Source organism: Bactrocera dorsalis, chromosome 4 (assembly GCF_023373825.1).
Source record: "Bactrocera dorsalis isolate Fly_Bdor chromosome 4, ASM2337382v1, whole genome shotgun sequence".
Classification (NCBI taxonomy): Eukaryota; Metazoa; Arthropoda; class Insecta; order Diptera; family Tephritidae; genus Bactrocera; species Bactrocera dorsalis.
Window position 1 is genome coordinate 10,217,896 of NC_064306.1, and position 27,203 is coordinate 10,245,098.

Here is a 27,203-nt window from a genome sequence, read left to right on the forward strand (position 1 = left end):
GTTGCATGATTTTGCGTTTTTCTTGTTAATGTACTTTTTATTCCGGCGAAGTATAGATATATGAATGAACACAGAATGTAGGTTGCTTTAGCAAGTATATATTTATTTTTATACTTAACTTTAATGGATTTCTATTACGTATTATTGTTGTTAAAAATGTAGCACCTTTACATGAAAGATAAGTTCAAAGACTTTCCAGACTTTCAACATATTTGACTAATTTTTCACCTAAATTTTTATAAGATTTTATATACTCCAATGCTATAAAAAAATTGCAGAAATATTTCGTATGTGAAGCGAACTAAACTCAGTATGCAGAAAAGTATATTATGAAAAAAGTATAGTTTTAGTAGTTTTTGGAGATATTTTTAGTACATCTTTTTAGCAAAGTGTAGCAGAATATTTCTGATTTTTTGTTTATTATTATTTTACATTGTATCTAGTATATAAAAATAAAATACTAACCTACAATTCTGGCCTAAATAATTAAGAGAGATACTTAAAAGCTAAATGTTAAGAAATACATTTGCTGCTACTGTTGTCTTACCAGGTCGGAAGGCTTCTTGCGTTTCAACCGGATTTCTCGCCCAGCAGTTTCAATGAGTCTGGAGGCTTCCCCATTAACGTGCTGTCTACGCAGTTCGTTTGATTTTGGTAATTAGGAGATTTCATTTTCTGAACATAAAACGAGTAGTTTGAAATGGTTTTTTCGATTGTAGATCTTTGGAAACAATTTTCAATCAGTCTTATTTTGAAGTGGTATGGTTTTAGCGTCAACTTTGTAATATATTTCGGGAAAATGTAAGTATAGTTCTAGGCGATACTTTGAAGACAATTCACTTCGTCTCAACATGTTAACACTCAAATACTTTCTTCTTCTTCTTAATTGGCGTAGACACCGCTTACGCGATTATTCAAATGCTTTAGCTCATAGAAAAGAGAAGTATAATTACAACGTATAAATTTATATGAAGGAGAGTGAGTTGAATATAGTTGGATATATAGATAGTGTTCTCTCAGATGATTCAATTATACTAGAAGAAGCAGGTTTAGGTTTAGGAGATATTTTTAATATATTGCATTTTAGCAGAATGCAGCTAATATTGTGGGCTTAAAATCATTGAAAGAAGTATAAACTTTTAAATATTCTGTTAGTGGAGTTTTTGAAACCTTTTTTAATCAGTTTAATTTTAAAGAAGCATAGTTTTGGGCAAATTGGGAATAGGTTTCAAGAAAAGGTAGTTCTAGAAGGTACTTCTAAAACACTTTAATGTAATAAAAATTCTAGGAAATGCTTGTAAAGCACTTAGAAACTAGAAATAAGTATAGTTTAAGGGGCACACTTAGTGTGACAGCGTAAAAAAAAGGAATTTTTTGTGATAAAAAAAAAACATAACTAGTCAATCAATCGTTTTAAAATTTAGAGGGTATATTTATACATATTTTAAAAGTACAAACAAATTTTTTTGAAAGAAAATATTAAATATTTTTGAAATGACAAGCGATCTTAAAAAAGGTCCTCCACTGCTGCCATGATTGCAGCCTTCTCTGTTGATGAAACCTAAAAAAAAAATTCTCGTTAAACTAAAACATACGATGATTGTACGGGCTAATAAAAAATCAAAAATTGACAAAATGGCGGCATGTTGAAAAAAATGTTAAATTTCACGCAAAATTATGGTCGTTTTTGGCCTGCCAAAATTCGATTTTGATTAGATCAAAAAACTGGAGGGTCATCGTATGGAGAACTATATAGAGAAGATGTAAAACAAAATTTGATAGCGATCGGATCAACTCCGAGTAATCACTCGAGCAAATTCGAAAAATGCTGTTTCGAGAAAAACGCGTTTAAAGACAAAATGATTGTTTTAATACTACTACTAGTACTACTATTTAAAATGGCTGTAACTCAAAAACTGTTTTAGATGTCGATTTGAAATTTTAGTATGTTATTTTTAAAGGTATAACCAATCAAAATATAAAAAAAAATTCGATTTTTTGAAAATTCCACACTAGGTGTGCCCCTTAAGGAGTTACTATACTTATATACATATGTAATTCCCAATGGCATTTCTGTTAGTAGAAGTTTTGGTGGTTTTTTCTAGTTTTGTTTGTTTTAAAAAATATAGTTTTAGTTGTAATTATTATAACTAATATAGTTTTAGTTATAGTTAAGCTTAAAATATGTTTAAGGAAAATGCTTATTAGTATAATTCTAGGAAATATTTTCAAGACACTTCACTTTGACATTACGTATTAGCTTATACATAACCTACTTTGCAGGAAATAGTCTATTGTTTCCGGAGTGGTTTCAAGTGTATTTCATTTCTAAAAAAAATATAGCTTTGTGGGGTATTTTCAACCTATTTTACTTTCAAAGGCGTGAAGTTTTATACTACTTTTGCGGGTAGAGCTGAAACATACTACTTTAGCAATATCCTATTTCAGCAAAAAAATCGTTGCTCCTTATACTGCTAAAAGCTAAAAGAAAAGTAAGTACAATTTTACGATGTATTTCTTTAAATTTCATATCTCCTCTCAAACAAAATGTACTAGCTCCCATATATACCAACTCTTAGAAAAAAGAAGTATAGGCTTAGGAGTACTATTAGCACAAAATGAAGTATAGTTTTAGGATGCATTTTTTTAAATTTTATTTCTAGCTCTGTACTAGCTGCCATATATTTTCCACACTAAGAAAATATAGTTTTAGGTTGTAAAATTTCTATGTTTAACTTCGAAAGTACTGTAGTGGTAGAGCATGTTAAGAAAATATGTATATTTCACTTCAGTAGAATGTATAACATAGTATAGTAGCCTGTACTGAGATAGATAAAATGTGATTTTAGTGTATTTTTTGCTTTTACTGTAAGCACTAACAGTCCTTGCAATTTTTGCTATTTTATTTTCATTTCATAATAAAATTATCACATAATATTTTCGGGGAAATTAATGTCATTTGTAGATATTATAAATAGAGTAAATAACATCAATATTATGTTATATAGCATATACAAGTAAGTATACCATAGTATACATTGTATTTATATGGTATATTAGCAATTTTTTGTTGGAAATATGATAAGCATGCAAATTAATATTGCCAAAATTCGGGGAAAATTTGTTATACATACAAACCGATTCATAACTGTATAGCTAGGTATATTGAGATATTGCTCGTCGTTGTTGCTGCTAGTACTGCGGCAAAAATGTATTTACAAATTTACGAAATGTCGCCGATTATTATGATTACTGCGCATAAATCAGTTACTAACTCACATACAAAAATGCATATACATATATGTACTCTTACTACAGCAAAGCAGCGCTAACAATACCAAGGTTTAATACGCGTAATAACATGTATACTGAATATCACTTTTCGAATATCATTTCTCGCATCACTGCACCGCGATTACTTTGATTATACCTTTATTTTTCACACACACACACAACAGAGATTGACAGCACACTGTAAACGGTATTTAATGTGCATGTGTCAATAGTTTCACCACGATTTCACAACGGAAATCATTGCCTGAGGTGAGGTTTCTTAGCTGAGCGCCTACACGTAGGCTAAACAAATCTGTAAACGGAAGTGTGTGTTTGAATTTGAGTACATGCATTCGAAAATTCATATGTGTGTGAAACACATTGTGGCATCAGCAGACTCTTAACGTATTATAAGCATATTTCTTTGTTGCCGGCTATCCAACAATTGTGCGTTTGCTTGCTACTATGCCTGTTGCGTATGCAATAACAAATAATTGACACATGTCAACTGCGTTTCTCAAGGATATTTCGATTATGACATACAATATTTTCTACATTGTGTCGCTTGCAAGGCATAGTGGCATAGGCAATTGTATAGTGACACATATACATGTATGCAACTGCTTTTCTATAGTTGCCTTTGTTGTCGACAATGTTGCGGCATTGTACAAGCCTGCCTGCAACAATGTCCTGCAGATGTTTCATTATATCGCTTTGATTGACAAGTTTATTGAAATCACATTACTGTGTCTTCAGCGCGGCACTCAACGACGCAAGTAAGCGTTAGTTTGTATTGGTATACGTGCAAAAGTGTTGAAATGTTGGAGCTTAAAGTGAAAGCTTGTCGACAGCAATGCGTAGTGGAGACTGTTGTTGAAGTCTTTAAAAAAGTTAGTAATCGAAAACAAGGTTTAATGTCTTAGTGGTATTTTATGGCTAGCACTCAAGAGGTTTGCGTCTCAGATGAGTACAAAAATAACTCAACGGGTTTGGGTACCAGATGAATACAAAGTATAAAACGGAAATTTTTCTTGAAGAAAAATACTATATATACATATATTATCAGATACTTATGCCCTGAAAAATTTAATTAAAATTAACTTTCATGAATAAATGGCTGATAGTTTAAACTTAATTGGTTCAGATAATGACTTATGCTCATGGTTTGAGTCTGAATTATTTCACAAAATAAGTTTCAACATTCAACATCTGCTAAACTTCGATAAGTAGGAGCTCAATAAAATTTAAAAAGTAAAAAAAAAAATTTTTTTAGAAAAATATTTTCTCAGGAAAGTTTCTTCTAATTCCTTCCACTTAAATTATTGATTGAAATTCTATGTGCGCTATCAAACAATTTTTATAAAACTTTGGTTCAGTTCTTGGCTATTTTTGATGGATGTGAGTTCGAGGTGAATTCAAAACAGAACAATAAGGCATTTGCAATGGAGAAAAGCTTTTTTTATAACTCTGGTAGTAACTTTAGAGGTTTAAAAATTTTCAAACCACTCACCTTCAGGCAACTGAAATATACAAGATTTCAGTCTCGGATCAAAAATCACTTTACTATAAAAATTTTCTGAAATTTTCTGGTTCAGTTCTTGGCTATTTTTTGATGGCTGTGAGTTCGAGGTGAATTGAGAACAGGAAAATAAGACGTTTGCTAAGGAGAAATGCTTTTTATGACTCTGGTAGAAGCTCAAAAACTTCCAAACCACCCACGTTCAGCTTATTGGCATAAAAAATATTTCAGTCTCGGATGTACAGAAATTTTCTGGTTCAGTTCTTGACTATTTTTAGATTTAGGTGAGTCAGAGATGAATTCAAAATAGGCATAAAGGTCGTTTTTTGATATTAAGACTTTTTTCAATAAGACTACAAGATTTCTAAACCATTTAGGTTCAGGTAACTGGAGTAAACAGAACTTCGAGAAATCGAGATAAGCATATCCTCAAATTAGAACTTTTGGGAGATACTTTATGCCAGTAAACCAACAATAAGAACATTCATTCAGTATGACCATTCATGTTGAGATATTAACTTCAGGTTTGAGATTACGTGAAACTACAAATAATTTTGGTTGCACGAAGGATGCCACATATTTTTTAACTTCTCTTTTGTTTGTACGAACTATTAACTTTTACTGGCAACTATGAAAACATATTCTTATATATCCTTTTTGCATATGCCAACAGAACAAGCGAAAAATCATCGCTGTACAGTTTTTCCTCCATGCAGCAACGCTTCATAAACACTTTTTCACATGACTGTGTATGCCAAAAAGGCAAACTTTTGCAAATTCAGCGCTATCAAAGGTTAAAGTAGTGTGCGAAAAATTCGCGCCGCTGCATTTAACTGGCGTTTGCGCTTAAACACCTTTTTCCACGAAGCTTTTTGCGAATTCTCACTTTGTTAGTTTTAAATTTGTTTGTTGTTGTTGCTGCTGTTTTGTGTGCGCTGCTGTCACTAGCACAACATAAAAGCCTTTGCTGCTAAAAACAAATAAATATGCGATATTCTGCATAGTTCTGTGGCCTACGCGGTCAGGTCAGCCGCTCAAAGCTGTCGACTGAGTGCAACAGTGCCTGTCAAACTTTTTTCGTGTCACTTTTATTTGTTTGCTGTGGTTGTTGGGAGTTTATTAATACATGTAACGGCATTTTTTAATAAACCGTTTAGCAACAAAGTGTTATAAGTTGTTGGTGTTGTTATGATAGTTATTATATGGAGCTTCCTACTCCTTTTTCTTCACACTGCTTGAAAAAGAGTTTACTTTTTATTAATACAGAGAAATTTATGTTTATAATAAAAATGTTTTAGTCTGGTTTTTCTAGTGTTTCATCATTTTTTGTTTAATTTTTATATTTTTGTTGCTGAAAGATGACACTTCTGTTGCGAATTGTACGTTGCCAGAAGTTTTCTATTATACTAATTATTTTTTATATTCGGAAAAAAATTGTTTCAGGTGGCAACTCTTCCATTTTTCGTACATTAAAATGAAATATAGTTCACGTCTGTTCAGAGTTTCCTATAAATTTTAAATAAAATTTCAAACCAGTTATTAGACAGTTGAAAGGTGGCAACACTGAAAACTTCTAGCTCGTTTAAGATTGTTAACAAAATTATATTTTCTGCGCAAGCCTTATCACAAAGTTTTATATTTATTATTCAGTTTTTACAAAATTTTTTCAGGTGGCAACTCTTACATATTTTTTTACATTAAAGTAAAATATAGTTCACGTCTGTGCATCTGGTTTCATGAAATTTTTAATTTAATAAGTAAATCGGTTTTTAGACAGTACGTTGAAAGGGTGGTAACCCTGTTCAGATTTCTTGAATTTTTAAGCTTGCCAATAAAATTTTGGTTTTCTGTGCACACTTTATTACAATTTTTTTTTTAAATATATAAGTAAATTTTAGCAATATGTTTGTTTTTAGCAGCAAAGGCTGCTTAAAAATATTTTGCTCAGGTGGCAACATTGAAATTTTTTTTTTTAAGTTTTCTTTTACATAATATGTATGTAAATAACTTAATATGTACTTATATTCCTTATTGGATACTTCATATACATTTTTTCAGGTGGCAACACCTCAAAGAAAATTTGTTCGCTTAAAGTTTTCTTTTATCTATGTACATACATACATATGTATAACCGTTTTTGGCTGTCTGCATCGTAAAATTTATTACTATGCACACATTTTTTTTAGGTGGCAAGTCTTCAAAGTGTTTCTTTTTTAAATTTGCTCTTTCTATTAAAGTTGTATTATATCTTTTATTAGTAATCTTCATAGTAAAATTTATTACTTTAAAAATATTTTGTCCAGGTGGGAACTCTCTAATTTTCTTCTATACGAGTTTGCTTTTATGTATGCCCATACATTATTGAATATTTTGAAAAAAAATTTTTTAGGTGGCAACCTCTCAAAGAAATTTTTTTCTATTAAAGTTTTGTTTTACAGCCTTTATTGGCTTTCTTCATAATAAAATGTATTATTGTGAAAAAATTTGTTTCAGGTGGCAACTCTACAAATTTGCTCCTTCTATTAAAGTTTGATTTTTTCTGGATAACCTAAAATATATTATTATCAAATTTATTATAAATATTTTTTTATTTGAAAACTGTGGCAACTCGTTTTCTAAGAAAAAACAAAAATATCATCAGTGTTCAATTTGTAATGCAATTTTTTATTTTATAAGCACAAATGCACTATTTGTTAAAGCTCTCAGCACTTATCCCTTAGCAGCTTTTATTTTGCATAATACCCACAACCAGTCCAGTGCTCCTTAGCAATGTCTTCGTTATTGACAATTGTTTGCCAACAGCTGTTTGCATACTTGAACAACAGACGGACGGTTGTTAGCAGCAGTGTTGTCAATGCGTATGCATAATGCATGCAAAACATTTAATTTGTTAACGCACACCAACAACAATAAAGCTAAACAACTTACTCGAATGGTAAATATGTATATATTCACAGTTATGTGCTAGTATGTATAATATTTGTTTTTGTTTTTATATTGCAATAAATTTGCATTGTAAATCAATTTAAGCATTTTACTGCAGTCCGCGGCACAAGTGTGTTGCAGAGTGGCACAAACTTCAACAACAAAAAAAAAAAATAATAATGATATCAAAAAATATTTAAAAAATATAACAACTCTGTAAACCATTACTGCTTGCATTTCAAAAGCATATTATAATATAAATACACGCTGAGCCACTACAAGCACCCTTTAAGTTTTCAACACTGTTCCACACCCACTCCACGCACTGTTGTTATTGTGCGTGGTCTTTATTGGCATTCTTTGAAGCGTTAAATGTCAATAGCATTTACATGTAAACTCTCGGCAACGCTGCTAAACATGTGTGCAAACAAGCAAGCCGGACTTGCATGTGCGCCTGTAGGTATGCTTCTGCAGAACTAAGTTCTTGCCTGTTTGCTCAGTATCGTTGCTGTGCGCTTGACACAAGGACAAGCGTTACGTTGATTGCACACAAATTGAACTTATTGAGCGAGTTAGTTGTTGTTTAAAATTTTCATGCATGCGAGTAGTGCAAGACAATATTTTGCATGATTGCCTCTGCTTGGCAATGTTGTGTAAATGAGTTTACGTGGAAATTCAGTTAGTATGGAATTAAGTGGGGATATTGAAGGAATTTTGTTGATGCAAAAGTGTGAACAATTCTTGCGTTGGGATGTCTGATGGTATGCGCTCCCAAGTGCTTAAGTGTTGACCTACCAAACGCGAGGCAGTCAAGAAGGAAGTGTTTAGTTGTTTCCACATCATCTTCTTCCATACAGCTTCTTTAAATGGCAGCTGGTAAGATTCCCAACTGTACAGCATGGACGGCAATAAGGCAAGGGCCTGTTAAATTCCTCACAACTAGGGAGAGCCTAGCTTTACTGAGGACAAAAATATCATTAGATCTCTTGCGGTCGATCTTGGGCCTAAAGGCTTTTACAACTGCGTTTGTACCGATGGTAGCCCAGCGCTGACCTAACTTCCGCGAAGCCTAGCTATCTAGTAGTAGAGCACAGGAGGATACGGGAGCACCGACCCCCTCCCATTCTACCGATAGCGGTTACCTTTTCTTGCTAGTTCATCAGCCTTGCAATTTCTCGCGATTTTGCTATTTTCCGCGATTTTGTTATGACCCGACACCCATAACAGTCTTTTCACAAGTACACTCGATGCTATTGACAGCGAGTTTAGGCACTCCTCGACCAATCCTGAAGCACTGCCAATGAGTTCAAGTCTAATACCGCTGCTCTGTTATCTGATTCGATGGTAACTTCTCTGAAGGAGGCTGCACTTCGCAGCAGCAGATCTACTGCTAACTTAATGGCTCCAACATCGGCTCAGAGGACACTGCAATAGTCTGGAAGTCTAAAACTGGTGCTGATAGAGAGTTCTTGACAGTAAACTCTTCCACTAAGCTTCCCCCAAGCTTTGACCCATCCGTAAAACCCCCACACCCACAACTCGCTCGTCGATATATGGGCAGAGAAGGCACCGTCAGAGCTCGGTTTGGCGACAGCATGATCCAAGTAATCCGGTATTAATTTAAAGTATGTGAGGATACCGGAGTGTTCAGATACGTGCTTTTATAAGAACCCAGACACTCTGAGTCTGATAGTAACCTTCGGAGCCATATACCTTCCAACAATGTCCACGGGCAATATGTGCAAGATGGCGTTAAGTGCTATGGTTAGAAAGGACCTTAGTTTACCAGATGAGCACCGCTCGCTGAACACTCTCGAATTTCTTTACAAGTGTGGTCTTTTCTAAAGCCCTCCACCACACTAAGACCCCATCGAACATAATGGGCTTGATAATGATGCTCTAGAGCTGAAGGACCACTTTCGGTGAGAGACCCCATCTTTTGCCAATGGCTCCAATACAGCAGTATAAGGCGATCGATGCCTTTTTCGTTCTCTTTACAATATTCCGGACTCCATGAAAGCATTCTATCCAGGACGGGCCCTAGATATTTCACTCTATCAGTCGGTTGCAATACTAGTTAGGTAAAAGGGGGTTGGTAATTTACCTCAGCATGAGTTGGGAAGCCAAACTTAAAATCAAAACTATAGAAATTACTGAGTTCAACAAGCCAAGTAGAGAAAAGAAGAGCATATCAGAATTTTATGGAATCCATATCTCTGTGTGTGCCGATCTGAAAAGCTTTCGGGTATATATTTTTGCCAGTGAACTATAGGATCTTCCTTAATTCTAATACAGTCTGTTTTTCCATCACAGCCCAGAGGCCTTTGAGAGATTCAACTTTTTTATAGACTGAATGCGAACCTGTATAACTTTGTATGATGATCTGAGAAATAGAAAGCTTTCGGGTTATAATTATCTGCCAGACGTCTATGGTTCTTATTTTCTTTTTCTATATCTGTCTTTGAGAGACCCCCTTTCATCATTTCTATCTCATTTAAACATTTCGCTTCTTATTCCTTCCTAAAACTGCACATTTTCGGCGCTTTAAGCTCAGGCACTTGTGCTTTTAAGTGCAAGCGCATATGAGCTTCAAAGCTCAAGTGCTGTGAGCAAACATTTCTGTAGCCAAACTGAAGCACACTTAGGCAAATGGAGATGCTAGTAAAAGTCGCTAAAATATTATGACAGAAATAGCGAGATAGCGAGTTGAGCAGACAAAATATTCATACATTTGCTTGTAAGAAGTGTGTGCTTAGGACGGACTGCCACAAATATACATTACCATGTGAAGAGTAAACCGAAAAACTAGAATTTGGCAATAAAATTAAATGAAATTTGCGCCTTTCATGCACGAGTGCCGGTCCTGAAGGCAAGTGGCGCTTTAGTGCCGGCTAAGCTGGAAAAAAATTGGAATGAGCGCGGCAAGCAAAAACGATTATGTGATAAAAGCAAATGAAATTTGAGCGAATAGCTGGAAAATGTGAAATTCGAAACCTTTTTGTGTGTGTGTGCTTGCAGTTTTTATATATTTCTACGAAAAAGTTAAACATATGCCAAGCGTTAAATGAAGTAATTATAATTTTGCGGCCGTAAACGCACACGCACACACATGCACGGCAATTTTTTGCATGCAAAACATGCAGCGAAAATGCATTAGTATGCGTGTGGTATGCCACTATTTGCACGAATATTTCACGTGCGCCGCATAACTGTTCATGCATCAAGCACACATATTTGTACACATGCTACTGCATTAACGCACGCGAAAGGGCTAACGAGTAGCTCAAGTGCCTGGCATTATTAGCATGTCACACACATGGCAAGCTTATTTTTTGCGCGCAAGTGTGCGGGAAGAAGTTTTTTGCATGTCTAAGCAGGACAAAAAAAAATTAAAAAAAAATGAAATAATAAATAAAAAATGTAATAAAAATAAAATAAAATAAAAACCTGCCCACCAACCTGCTATTCAGCGAGCAGTCTGTTTAGCTGACATCCTGCGCTCTTTATTGTTGTAATTTTATCGTTGTTGCTCCCTTTTCTGGTTGTTGCGCTTAACTCATTTAAATGCCATAATGCCAAAAGCTTGCATAAGCCCGCCGTATTTTCTTTCTATGGTAAGTGCAGGTGCAAATGCCATTAAGCCAAGGTGCCTCAAATTATATGTCACACACAAACACATAGATGCGTATGTAGCAGCAAGCGCTCATTAAATAAAAGCAGCTAAATTGTTTGTGGTTCAAATGGTTTTATAAAAGCATTTAATTGCCTCGACATTTTTCCAGCAGCAGCTAGAAGGTCAAGTATGCCAGTGAAAATAACTGCTTTTTGAAAATTTTTTATATAATTTTGAAAGAGGATGAAATTAAAATTTTTAAAGTAATTTTGTAAAAGCTTTTGCCTAGATATTTGCACAGAAATCTTTCAAATTTTCAATAACAAAAATAACGGTTTGGTGTGGTTTTTGAGACGCTGGAATCTTTCCATATTTCTTCATAAATGAAGCCGGCGGGAACGGCGATCATCACGTGCCATGATAACTGACTATTTGATGCCTGAAATTGAAGCTTGTGATCTCAGCGACATTTGGTTACAAGAGGACGGCACACATTGCATCAATCGAAGGATTTGTTGAGGGAACACTTCGGTTAGCGGATAACTGTGTGATATCATAGCGATAAACTTTTTTCTGTGAGCATATGTGAAGCCTATAGTCTATGCGGACTATCCCTCTCCGATTCAGGCCTTGGAGCGAAACGTCAGGCGTGTCATTCTCAATTTACCAGTCGTAAAGTCATCGAAAATTGGACTCAATGAATGGACCAACTGAGATGTAGTTGCGGCCAGTGTTTGTACAAGATAATCTTCAAAAAATAAACGCCAAAGAATTTTTTTTCGAATGATAATAAACACTCTGAATTAAATTTGGAGTTTCTGTGTTGCTTCTTTAAAAAGTAGGGAACCTTACAATGAATGGATGAAAATATTGGAATTTAAAGGTAAGGTAGGTGAAATTTCATTTCAATCTGTCAATTCATTCTTTTTTTACAAGCCATTTAGTGACGTCGTGTCTCATTATTTTTTTACAGTGAAAAAAAGTGAATGTCGTGTAGTGATAAAATTCTGGACGGTGTAGCACCAAACGAAATTCACGAACGATTGTTAAAAGTGTATAAGAATTGCTCACTTACAATTAGAACAGTAGAAAGATGGGTTGCTGAATTAAAACGTGGTCGTACAAGCTTTGAAGACGATCCACATGAAGAACGTTCAAAAAGCGCATCAACACCAACAAATCATAGCCAAAATACAGGATATGGTTTTGGAAGAACATCGATTGACTGACAGAAATTTATTAGAGGCTCTACACATCTCATTAGGCTAAAAGCTAAAGAGTGGTGTGAACCTGGTTGTTTGGCTTTGAAACGAGTTCTTGTACGGAAATTAGCCAAGAATGATATGGCATCAGTTTTTGGTATCCGAGAGGATTTTATTATTGCAACCTTTTGGACCAGTTGAAAAAAAATTTCGTGAAAAAGACCCGGTTTGCATAAGAAAAACTACTTTTTCATCATGCACCGTGTCACAAGAGCATTTTGACAATGACGAAAATTCACGAATTCAATTTCGAATTGTTGGAACATCCACCGTATTCACCACATTTGGCCCCAGTGACTTCTATTGTTTGCAGAACTCAAAAAATGTATGCGTGGCGTATTTTGCAAATCTTCCGGATACTCACTTCAGAGGGCAAGTGTATTAAAGTTCAGCAAGACCATATTGCGGAAAAAAGTGTATTTTGAAGCATTAAATTGAGTTTTTCATACCAAATGACAAATTTTCTTGAACAATCATATGTATATACATATACCTTCTACCCCTATAAGTAGGGGGTATATAAAATATCAACATTTTTTTTTAGTATTTTGTACCCGAAATATATAAAAATCTTGCACATAAGCGCAAATATATAAAAGTGCAGTAAAACTAAATTTTTTCTGGCTGAGTCACGTCAGCCATCAAGAGCCATTTAAGTGCCATATGTGGGCTTGTAACGGTTTAAATATGTGTGTATACGTTTCAAGTGCGCTACGACCTGTGCTTATGCTTTACTTACGCGCCATAATCATAAAAGCATACTCATTTGAAAACTAAATATACAAAAATATGCGCTCGGACGCACACACATGCGCACGGCTGTACTTTTTAATGCCTTCCACATGGTCACTCAGGCATATTGGCTTGCCAACTATTTACGCTGTGGTAATTTTAATTTTATTATGCGCCAAGTAATATGAGAAAAGAGAAAAATTATTATAAAAAAGACATAAATGAATAAAATGAAATTTCCTAGAAGCATAAAATGTGTATGCCTGTGTGTTTCGGTGGAAATATATTGCAAATAGGAAATGGGGAAAATGAGAAAACGACATTGGCACGGAAAAGGGTTGAAAGTAAATTGTAATAAACGGCTGTAGAGGTATTGCAAAAGGTGTGGAAACATGTAGGAAAATGTTAAAAAAATTTTCAGTAAATGGGTAGACATGAAAATATGGGAAACGAAATGGCATAATGCGCACACAGGCAGACATGTACAAGCAAGCATACACCCATACATGGAAATAAATATGAAGGCATGAAAGAGTATGCGCTTAATATTTAAGCCCGTGGTCAAGCACGCTCCGCGTACAAAACTGTAGGTTGGGTTCAGGGGACCACCCGCATGTAACTGTACCAGCAGTCAGCAGGTGTAGAGCAAACTTTATGTTCGCAGAATACTCGGACTATAGTATGTGTATGAAACTGTGCGAAATCTGCCTTTTCATAGCGTCAAGTTTGCGCATTTGGTGGAAATTCTCGCGTTACGCTCGGATTAAAAGTGTCAACAGAGTTCAAAAACATTTTCATGGCGTGTATTAAAAGCGCTTAAGCGACTATGTGGAAAAAAGTATAAAATAAAATTAACAACTGAAAGGTTTAAAGGAAAAAATACGTAAACATTAAAACAATAAAAAATATTAAAAAATTATTAATCAAAATATAAAAGTAAAACAAATAAGGAAGGCTGAGTTTGAGAACCAGCGAAAATTTTACAAACTTGCGAATTCCAGGAACCAAAGCCAGGGAAATATTTCAAGGTATAAAACGATAATCAGGGGTTCGGAATCCAAGCAATTATATATATAGCATTCTAGGTCAAGTTTTTGCCCAATTTTATCTATTTTAGCCTCAAACATACAATGATGCGAGTAAAACACGATCTGTAATTTTATTTGAGTTAACTAAAATATTGGCCAATATATGCAGTATAAAGTCACTCGGAAGTTCGAAAGTCTTTATATTAGGTATATGGGAGCTAAGTGAAGTATTGGCCCGATTCAACCAATTTTGACATGTAGACATACCATTGTCCCATTGACCGATGTTGACCTAATTCAACCCATTTTGGATGCACAGAGAGGAAAGGAATCTCTCAGAATTTCAATTATACACCCATTGACAAAATATGAAACGAAGAAAGAAATTTCTTTTAGAATAGTAATATGTAAGATCATCAGACATGTAATTTAATCTATTGTGAGAATGAAGAGTCAATATGGCTATCAAAGTTGATTTTTGGTGGCTTATCAGTGAAAATTTTCAAACGATATGCAATTATCAAACTGATTTTTGAATCAAATAAATTTTAAGATGAATAAAAGAGCATAAGATTTCTTAATAGAACCCAAATATCTTGCCATTGCTTGCATTAAGAACTTCATACATGTAATGCATACTGATTCAATGTAAGATTTATAATAAAAAAATTTAATATTTTTTTTTTTTTTTATAATAAAATTTTTTTTTACTAATTCTCTTGCTAATAAAATTAAAGGCTCCAAAAATCTTTAAACTTATTACATCCAATTATTTTAGAAAAGAAAAAATTTACATCGAATGAATTGTACAGTGCGTATGAGCAACATTTATAGTTAGCCGAAAGTGTTACATTAGATTTCATAACTCATACGCACTGGTACACCCCACTAATCAATGAGCTAATACTCCTAAAACAAACTAACGGATCCAAAACTGTATAAAACGCACATTCGTCAAGTAATAATTTACATTTGAAATAAAATTCTAGTGTAAAGCAGTGCGTATGAGCAACATTTTGGTTAGCTGAAAGTGCGCTCTTGAACTCGGTCATTCATACGCACAGGTATACCTGAGTTCATTGTTATGGGGTAATTGATTTTTTATACCCTGAAGTTCCGAACTCTGTTTTACTAAACTTATATTTTTTATTCTTTTATTTTTGAAAGTCGAGAATTTTAGATAATGAATTATATAATATAAAAAAATTCTAAAAATGTCTTACTTGAAGAAGAAAAAGTAATAAATTAAACAAAACAATTGTTTTTGTACTAAAATTTCAATATTATAATTTTTATATTTTTTTTTTAAATTTTGTGCGAATAAAAACCCAAATAGAATTTGTAATCTGCAGTAAATTTTTGTATAACAAAATATTCCTTCCTCATATATTTTATCATATGTGGGCTACTTAAGTAAATCAGACTTACCGTGACGAGCTTCCTCTCCCTCTGGTGCGTGTTGCGTGATCGTATTCAATTCCTCCTCCAAATCGACGTGACAATCACCGACGTCCCATGAGAGGAAACCTGCAATGCAGATAAAAAAAGGAAAGCATAATTATTAATTTCAGTCTGAAAAAGTACAGTTATAAATAAAAAGTACACATACAATAGTAGAAGTTGATAATGACAAATATTTTGTATAAAAAAAAATGTTTTTTCTATTTTTGTTGCATTTACTTGTAGTTTCACTTTTACTAAAAAAAGAGTAATTTTTTTCTAAAAAGTGAAAACTGTTGGGTTGGCAAGTATGCAAAAAATTTCGTAAATAAGTTGTAGCAATACCTATGTAAAAACTTATATTGAAACAAAGTTGCAGCAAAAAAGAGAAAATTATAAGACATTTGTCCAACAAATAGGAGGGTTAGGAAATTCGTAAATTTTTACTGCTTGTAATTTGGCAGCACAAGTTTTCGTATAGATAACTGTCAATACAGGCAAGTATCTTTTAATGAAAAAACTTTGCTGTTGGCGCACAGAATGGAAATGGCTGAAACAAAGCAAAGTGAAATAATGATTTTTTTTTTGACGAAAATTGTCTGCGGAAAAAGGCGGAAATAAAGTTGCCGTTCATTCATTTCGATTTTTGTTGTTTTGTGTTTTGTATGCATACATGCTGCAAATAATAACCCGCTTTTTGCATGTCGAAACTGTTATTTATTAGTTTTTTTAGGTTAGGTTGCATGTATATTCGATAGCTTTTGTTGTTAGTGGGAGCTGTGAATAAGTTTAAACTGAAATAAATATGAAAATATGAAGAACATTTAAGGAATTTATAAATTTTTTGACAGCCGTCAGTCAAGTGTCACGTGATACGTGGAAACAACTAGCGGAAATTATCTGCCAAACAAATTTACTGCTTGGTAACTGAAAAAGTATCAAAGGGGTATAATGAAAAAATGCAAAATAAACAGTTATATAATGTATACATATATAATGAAAAAATTCAAAATAAACAGTTTCATGAATAAATAAGGGTTGAAAGTGTCATGAAAATATACTTTTAACTAGAAAAGTACAAAAGTACCTCTTCTTAATAAGCAGTAAGAACAGTATGTGTGTAAGAGCGAAATACCATTATTACGTTTTAAAATAAAATCATAAAAAATTTACAGCTAAAATGAAAAGATGAAAAAAAGTTAATATATTTAGTCTCATTTGCGAATATTTCTGAGTATAACATGGCGTATGAGTTACCAAGAACTATCCAAGGAATTTCAGTTAATGAAAACAACTAAAAAAGTAAAAAGACTCAATATATTAAGTCTCATTTGCCAATATTTCTGAGTATTACAGGCGTATGAGTTACCAAAAACTGTCAGAGCAATTTTAGTCCAACAAAATGTTACTCATACGCACCGTACTACACAGTAGTGCGGCATCTTAATTAACCAGTTATCTTGTTGGGTTTTAACTTTTTAAAACAACTCGAAGTGAGTTTATAAATCTGAAAAATAATGATGTGAAACTAGAGAGTTGCCACATATCTGAAACATAAAATTTAGTACAAGCGCTAAAATATGAAAGACTTCTGCTGAAAAACTCAAACCATTTGCGAAACATATTTCAGAAATGATAAATCAATAATGTTTATTAAACAGAGTTGCCACACTTTCATTAAGAAAAAATGTAACGTTAAGCTAGGTATCTCCTGTAAATCCGCTCTTACAATGTGAGCCGAAAATTTAATTAATTGAACAATATCTAAGCTCAAACGATTTTTGAATGAAATTTTAAGCTATGTAATTAATAGCAAAAAAAGACAGTTGCTTTTACCTAAGACATTGGCATTTCCAACTAATAATGTACTAAAAAGCTTACATACTGAAATAAAGATATTGAAATATGTATTTGAGAACAGTTTGTCGAAGAAGTGATTTTTCATAGAAGTGATTTAACCATCATTAAATATATTTTTCTAGCAATGGTACTATATGTTTATTAAATGGAAGTTATTTGAAAAATGGTTGTTGGAAAAGGTTGCCATCTATTTAAAAAAAATAAACTCTTCAATTTACTATTTATTATTTCACTAATTTTTTTCTTTCATCAATGGTATTAATAAAATTGAAAAATTTGTGAATAGGATTGCCACCTATTTAAAAAACATTAATAGTATAAAATACACATTATGATTTATTTCCTCAATCAATAATATTACAGTGGTATCAATATACAAATTTTCAGCAAACGCCCAAAAATTGTAGAACGGAGTTACCATCTATTTAGAAAAATTCCTTTAAAATTATTTATCTAGAATGTTTAGAATTGGTATACCTTTAGGCAAACCAGTGCGTATGAGTTGTAATTTGCCTATTGCCATTATCTGCAGTGAATGTTACTCATACGCAGCGTATCACTACTTGTACTCGCAATATATACTATTAAAATGTAGTATTAAAGCATATTAAAGACATTGCTTAAGAATTTGATTTAAAAAATAATAGCTTTCTCTAATTTTTAGTTGTTTTAATTTTTTGTAGAATATTATACACAGATATTATGCTTATATCGAAATAAATTCCTTAAAAATTGTATTTAAAGTTTCGATACGTTACTTTCTAAACAAAAACACTGAAATTTTATCACACAAGCTTGCTTGCAGCATTGCTCCCACAGTAAAAAAGACCAGTCATAAATTCTAATTATAGCACAAAAGCAATATACACAAACACAACTACCACAAAACGGCAAACAAAGCGCATATAAATGCAAAAAAAAAATCCATTTATCAAATATTAATAGTAAAGCGACTAAACAAATAACAAAATACACGCACACACACAAAACAAAAGACAATAAAACAGCGCATATTATAACTGCAGACCTAAGTGTGGCGCTGATGAGCAATTTTGCCGTTGCGCTGCCATGGATGCGGCGCAGGTAGCGCAGGCGGGTGTGCGTACGCAATAATAACAATAAATGTTGCTACAATGTGTGTAATAGTATGCGCAAATGTGCGCTGTTGCAGAGGGTAAAGTGTGCGCGCATAACTGCAGCAACAATGTGAACAATCAAGAAATACTTTATAACAATACTGCTGTGTAGACGTGTATGCGCTTGTGTGTGTGTACTTTTGTACGCAGTCATACAATGGCAAATGGCGCACAACAGAACATAAAGCAAAATGTGTTGCGAGTTGCGTGTGCGCAATTAAATACGCACATGAACAAATTAAAAGCTATAATATAGACATACCAATACATACAAACATATGACAATGCCTAAATGAAGGCAATAAAAATGAAAATATAATATAGAAAAACAATGATTTTTTCTTGTGAAAAAGAAATACGAAGAATTTTAAAAGCTTTTTATTGAATTTAAGTGACAGCGTGAACGCACAGATGCAAGCATATTGCAATAAATAAATAAATGGCTAGGCAAAGACGGTTGCATAAGTGACAATTTGCGTTTTTATGAGCACTGTCATACACGCACAAATATGAAACGTTGTTTGAAATAGTCAATGTGGTAGCTGCAAGGTATTTTATTTAAATTCTCATGGACCATTTTTTTTTTTGATTTTTTGGTTGAAAATTTTTTTTATTATTTTTTGAATGAAAAAGTAAAATTTAAAGTAATAAAAAATATTTTAATCCAAAAATAAGTAAAACAAAATTAAATAAAATGAGATAAAATAAAATACAAAAAAATTAAATTAAAAAAAAAAAATAATATAAAATATTACATAACTGCAGATGTAAAAACATTTTTTTTGTCATTTTTTTTGGTGTTTTGATTGAAAAATAGTTTTTGATTGAATTTTTCTGAAATAAACTATAAAAAATATGATTGAAAATTTTTTAATCAAAACAAAAAAAAAGAAAAAAAAACAAAATGTGACATAAATGCAAGAAGTAAAATACGTATTACTTTTTTTTTGTTGAAAATTTTTTTGATTGAATGGTTCTGATTAAAAAAAAAATTGAAAAATGGTTATTTCATAACTTCAAATTACGTAGAAAATATTTAATCTATTTGCATAAATATTATGTTAAATGCCACATTTCTATAATGCCGTGCACCACTGCGTATGAGTTATTCATTTTTATTGTCTGCTACTAATGAACAATAATGTTGCTCATACGCACAGCACCACAGGCAACTATTCTAAAATAAAGCAGTTTTATTACATTTCGTTGCTATATCGATTTTCTAGCGACTTGCTATATTTTTATATGAAATATGGAATTTCTACATTGTGACAAAAAGTATCCGGAAATTGTAAATGAAATGCAAAATATATTATAAATCATACTTAAGGTACAACGTTGCTGCGGATAAGAAAGTAATTGTATTAATTGATTCACGAAAGAATTGCTTATGAAATTTGTTGCATGGAGCATGCTCATTCTGCAAGTAGTTATAAGCTGTGAATATCACGATTTCCTACAAAGGAGTCATTTCGACCAATTTCTTAGCGAAGAGAATCTCAGATTTCCAAATACATCAAATAATATCGGTACAAATTGTATTGCCAATTGCATTCTTTACACTTTCCATCAAAATTAACTAAGTCTTTTAAGAATAGGCTAAGCCCTATATAGTGATAAAGTTAACAAATACAACCTTTTTCTTTACGTAGCATTTTTTTTATCATTTCTGCAGCAGTAATGTGCTGCTGATGTCTATATTTTCAACATATTTCTTATGCACCCTATCTTTGTCTCCAACTATGAGGCACGATTGCAAGGTTTTACCATTTTTCATGCGCTTATGTAGTTCAGACTAGCCCGGCAACAGCGCCAACTCGCCGCCAACAACTATCCGAGCTTTGTTTTCGCAGCAGCCAGACTACACGCCCTTGTGCCTTGCTTTTTGTTGCCTACTTTTGGCTAACTATGCCGCTGTCTGCCTCCTATAGTAGTGAAAAATAGTCAGCACACGCCGCCTCATGCACTTTGTAGTTACTTTATTTGTTAGAACGCCGTCAGCATGATTTGTTGTCTCCTGTTCATATTTGTTGTATTTTATTTGTAACTTTTCTGGACTTGACTCAGCCGCTACTTTTTTCGTATATTTTTTATTTATTTCGTTATAAAAAATAATATATTTTGTATGTGTATTTGTATATAGCTATTGTGTGTTGTCTTAGCTTGCTGGCTCAGCGCATTTGTAGCACACACATGTACAAGCCAGCAGCGCAACAATACAGTCAAGCATACATTATTCATAGCAGACGCCTGCTCTAACACATACACACACAAACATACTGACGTGTTTTCCTATGCAAATATATACAACCCTCGTTTCTCTCTTTTGCGCACTTCAAGTGTACACACTTGCCTTGTCTGCTTTTGGCTGAGTAGCTTCATTCGGATTCTGAAAAGCGCCTAGCCGGCGCCTTAAGCTCATACAAGCAAACACATGTACTTAGATATATATACAGAAATAATAGATAAAATAAGCAAAACATTTCGCTGAAAAAACTTTAGGTGCATGTTGTTCTTTCTGCCATTTCTTCATAATAATTTGTCTTTGAATTCTTTAATTCTTCATACGCTCCTTGCAATATTTAAAACAATTTAAATTTTTTTTAATTATTATAAATAAATATTAACAAGTAAGGAAGGGCTAAGTTCGGGTGTCACCGAACATTTTATACTCTCGCATGACAAACTGATAATCGAGATTTCGTTATCCGTCATTTACATATTTTTTTATTTTGCTGTAAAATTAATTAGAATTAAATTCTGAGAGATTTACCGATATTTTCGGTGAAAATTTGGGTTAGGTTAGGTTAAGCACTGAGTTCTTCGTGCTCGATATCAGGGACCTTGAAAAGTTATAGTCCGATGACGACAATTTTTCCACAAGGGATACCTCAGCTCAAATACCGTATTCGTGTAAAGTTTTATTCCGCTATCACATTGGTTCCTAATGTATATAGTCGTATAGAGAAGGCAGCAGATGGAATACAAAATAGTGTTATATTGGAAAAAGGCGTGGTTGTGAACCGATTTCACCCATATTTCGTACATGTCGTCAAGGTGTTAAGAAAATATTATATACCGAATTTCATTGAAATCGGTCAAGTAGTTCCTGAGATATGGTTTTTGGTCCATAAGTGGGCGAGGCCACGCCCATTTTCAATTTTTAAAAAAAGCCTGGATGCAGCTTCATTCTGCTATTTCTTCCGTAAAATTTTATGTTTCTGACGTTTTTTGTTAGTTGGTTGACACACTTTAAGTGATTTTCAACATAACCTTTGTATGGGAGGTGGGCGTGGTTATTATCCGATTTCTTCCATTTTTGAACTGTATATGGAAATACCTGAAGAAGAGTTTGGTTGACATAGCTATAGTAGTATATAGGGGCGGGGCCACGCCCACTTTTCCAAAAAAAATTACGTCCAAATATGCCCCTCCCTAATGCGATCCTTTGTGCCAAATTTCACTTTAATATCTTTATTTATGGCTTAGTTATGACACTTTATAGGTTTTCGGTTTCCGCCATTTTGTGGGCGTGGCAGTGGGCCGATTTTGCCCATCTTCGAACTTAACCTTCTTATGGAGCCAAGAAATACGTGTACCAAGTTTCATCACGATATCTCAATTTTTACTCAAGTTACAGCTTGCACGGACGGACGGACAGACGGACGGACGGACAGACAGACATCCGGATTTCAACTCTACTCGTCACCCTGATCACTTTGGTATATATAACCCTATATCTGACTCTTTTAGTTTTAGGACTTACAAACAACCGTTATGTGAACAAAACTATAATACTCTCTTTAGCAACTTTGTTGCGAGAGTATAAAAAATATTTTTTTATGATTCAAATATGAATTCTAATATGTTCAAATCAGAAATAATAAATCCTTAAGAACAATTACAAAAATTTAATTTCTAATTATATAATTTTTATATGAATGGAAAAAAATAGAAAAAATAGAGACTTTAGAAGAAAATTACAAAATAAATAAGAAAAGAGACTCATAAATACGTATAAAAATTATCTTTTTTTTCTTTGAGAGGAATATAAAAAACATGAAATTTAATTTATAATTCAAACGCATAAAAATCGAAAAAAATTTAAGAAAAATATAGTAGAAAAATTAAGAAAATAGTCAAAAACAAAATTTGGAAAAATAATTATATTTCAAGAAAATATTCCAAAAATAAAAAAAAAATTAAAATAAAAGGAAAATATTAATAAATGCGTAAAAAATAAATAAAAAACGAAAATTTTGTAAAACCATTCCAAAAATTTAATAATTAATAAAAAAATAATCATTTAAAAAATTTAATAATTTAAAAAAATAAGCATTTAAAAATCTTAATAATTTAAAAAAAAATACAAATATTACAAAAAAATAATAAATAAAAACTAAAAACAAATGTTTGTGCACAAAACAACATTAAAAAAATTTTTTAAAAATTTAAAAACGTTAAAAATTAATAATTAATGTATATAAACTAAAACTAAACAAAAAAAAAAATTGGGAAAAGGGTAAGAGAATTTTTTTTTAAATCAAGGCTACGATTTTGTAAAAAAAAAAAAATTTTGAGTAAAAAATTCAAACAGAAATTTTAAAACAATAAAAGAGGCATTAAAATTTTTTTTGCTTGGCAAAATTAAAATAAAAAATTTAAAAGAAAATAAAAAAAAAATATTTTTTTTTTGCAAAATAAAAAAAAAATATTTTTTTTTTATTTAAAAGCAATTGAAAAAAAATAATAAAAGTAAAATAAAATTGCAATTTGTTGTTTTTTTTTAATTTCATATACAGTATACTCTAGTAAAGTAAATTCGAAGAAAGTAAATAATCGCGGAAAAGTAAATCACCCTTAAGATTACACATGCACCTCGAAAAAGTAAATTTTTTAATTTACTTTTCAGAGAATGTGATAAAAAATTCGAAACGAAGCAAGCAGCGTTTTTTACGATGTTGCAAAAACACTTACTCTCTTGTTTATCGCGTCTGTTTAGTAAATAAACTTTGAGATATGTACATATGTAAATGGTCAGAAAATATATTGCAAAAGAAAAAAAACAAAAGAATATTCAAAAATTTTTCTCTTCATAATAAATACATATGTTTTTCATGTAAATCCATATGTTTTATTGAAGCAAATAAATGAATGAATTTTTTAAGTTTAAAAATGCATTTAATATTATAAAAACAGATAATTTATGTATATATTTGGAAAAGTAAATTATTCGAAAAAGTAAATTACCCAAAATACCAATCGATTTACTTTTCGAGAGTATACTGTAATAAATTAATAATTAGTAATTAAATTAATAATTAGTAATTAATTTCATACAATAAATTAATAATTAGTAATTTTATTTTCATATTTTTCTCAAAAGATAAAAAATAATCTTTAAACATATTTCTTGCAGTTGGTTTCTTCTCTTGTTTTAAAATTTATTCTCAGTGGTGTTGCTATAATTTTTGCCCACTGAGTTTTCTTTACAAATTATTTATACTCATACATTTCATTTTAAATATAATTTTTTAATTTTTTTCAATATATTTTTTGATTTATTTTTTCAATATTACTATTTTTCGGTTTCCTTTTTCATTTTTGTAAATTTCACTTCATTGATTTTTTGCCTTCTCGCTTCCTCGACTCATGACTTCAGCACAAAAGCCGACAGGCTTTCCAAACCGTTGCCCACTAAAGTCCGTCTACCAATTACAATTTCTCTACACTCGCCCCCGCACTTCCTGCCAATTGCTGCGACTCGTTTCACCATATACTTGTACTCGTGTGCTTAGTCTAACATTTTTTGCGCAGCGGCTTATAAATATTTTCCAGCGTTTTTGCGCATTCAATCTCCGAGTGCTGCTTAAAAGCAATTTAAAATTTAATATATTTGAAAGAACAAACACACTAGTATGAAACAGTGGAGAGTGGTTTTATGCGAAGCTGTCTAATTTTTTTCCTTTTTGCTTTTCATATATTTGAGAGCACGTGCGGTCTTGGACACCACGCAAAAGCAACATGTAACATTAAGATATTTGCAAAAAATAATTTCTACCACAAAACAATAGTCTTAAAGCTTAATTGATTTATTGCCAAAATTGTAAAAATTGTTCCGTATTTGTTGTTGGCTCTTTTAGGAAGATTATTTGAATTCATTTTCGTATGTATAGGCCCTCAGTTCAGATATCGATCTGAAATCAATGGGGTGGTTTTTCATACCAAGAAGCTTTTCATTTGTCGGTATCAGACCACCATAGTATATATCTGTCGTACAAACACACTGATCACAGTTCTTATAAGCAATCTTTTGTATTTTGGAAGCATATTAAAGTAACCGAAGTAACCGTTTTATTTTTATTAGAGAATGCTGACCTTGCCACTTGCTGAGACAATTTTTTAAATTTTTCTGTAAAGAAGTGACTGCCTTGACCACAAAATTGTAAAGTCGTATAAAAAGTATAAAAAAGTATAAAGAAGTGATTGGTCGGTATTTATCTCTTGAACAATGGCGTATAAGCTCAGTTTCAAATTAGTGTAAATTTACCGTTAAATCCTTAATAGCTAAATAAATGAGCCAGTATTCGTTTTTATACCATTCCCCACTTCAGTGCCTTCATTTAATCAATTTATCGGTCTTTTGTTTATATCTATGGGTTATATAGTATACATATATATAACTCGTCACCTAAAATGTAAAATAACGTAACCTCACTTATCATAAGTTTACAGGCGAAAGAAAAACGTTATAATAGAAACCACTCATATTGAAATACAATTTGAGTTTTGGTTATAAAGTGGTTATACAATGGTTATATATTGGTTATAAACTGGTTATATATTGGTTATATCTGCGTGCGGATGCTGAAAATTTTATGCTACATACATATAAGTAATATGATGTAGTGTATTCTAAGCAATAAAAAATCAATTTCGATTTTTTTGAAGATACCTTGTTTTGTATTTTAGGTCACAATATTTATCCTCAATATGTCTATTCACACAAGTTTACTCTTAACCTCACAATTTTATATTCCTTAATTAAGTTTTGGCATCTGACATCTTTAAACAGCAATTTCTACGTATTACAAATAACCTCATTAGCAGTTAATTTGTAAAATCAGTAACACATACGCAACAATAACAACTATGAACACATATATACATATTTGAACAGAGAACTGGGTGTCTGTGACAGCCATAAAACTTTTCAATTAAATTAAATCGTTACATATGCAAACACATAATGAAAGACATGTAAACAACAGACGCACAAACACACACACACACACATGTTTCATTTATGCGTGTTAGGGCAACATATAATCCTCATACTGAGCTGATTATTGTTATATGTGCAACAACACCTTTTCAGCGCACTACAATAGGAGTGTGGATTTCATAGACTTAATAGCATCTAGATACATGAACAATACTTGAAACGGAAAAACCGTGCCTGTAGGAAAAAATATGCGAGTGTATGGAAAACTGATAATTTAGAAAAAATTAAAAAAATAATTAGATTTTGCATATCGGTGAATCTTGAATAATAATCACTCTGATGAAATTCTATTAATCGCAAAAAAAAGCATTGCTTTTAATATAAAATACGAAAGATCATAAATCTTCCACAGAACCTTTCATTCCAAAACTCTTAACGCCGATTCATCAGCTTTTGCCATCGTCCATTCCTCTGCGCCATATAGCAGGACGGGGCCGATTAGTGACTTGTAGAATTTGGTTTTTACTTCTCAATTTCCTGACGTTGTTATCAATGCTGTTTCCAAGATAAACGAAATTATCTACGACTTCGAAGTTATGACTGGCAACAATAACGCGGGAGCCAAGTCGGGAGTGCGACGACTGTTTGTTTGATGATAGCAGATATTTCGTCTTGCCTTCGTTTACTACCAGACCCATTTGCTGCACTTGTTTGTCCAACCTGAAGAAAGCAGTTCTAACTAATGGTTGTTATGGCCAATGATATCGAAGAAAAAGCTAGAAGATTGTACCTTCTTTATTCAGATTTGCAGCTCGTAATATTTTCTACAGGAGTAGATTTGAGAAATCCCACGATAAGAAGTTGCATTGTCTGAAACCTCGTCTGGTATGGCTTAAAGAATTTATTCCCGATTTTGACGAAGCTTTTGGTATTACTCAACGTAAGTTTACACAGCCGTACGAGTATTTGTTTGGCGGGGATAATAATTCAGACTTAGTGGCATAAAGGCAGCTGCTTTTTATGTTGGCAGGATCAGCTTTGAAATCGACGAAGAGATGATGTGTGGCGATCCTCTTTTTGCGGGTATGTTCCAAGATTTGGCGGATGATGAATATCTGGTAGGCTTTTGATTTCAAGATTTAAAGCCACACTGATAAGGCCCAAAGTGGTTTCACACAATACGCTTGATA

At 32.4% G+C, this 27,203-nt stretch overlaps 1 protein-coding gene across 9 annotated transcripts in view; it reads right to left on the reverse strand.

Annotated features, from left to right (window-relative positions):
- LOC105228632 (microtubule-associated protein futsch) overlaps positions 1-27,203 on the reverse strand; it is a 209,059-nt gene that overhangs the window by 61,672 nt on the left and 120,184 nt on the right. For all 9 annotated transcript variants that reach the window (XM_049456359.1, XM_049456350.1, XM_049456357.1 and 6 more), the window contains exon 3: positions 15,781-15,879. In XM_049456359.1, coding sequence (XP_049312316.1) covers positions 15,781-15,879 — 99 coding nt within the window. The remainder of the gene's footprint in view (positions 1-15,780; positions 15,880-27,203) is intronic.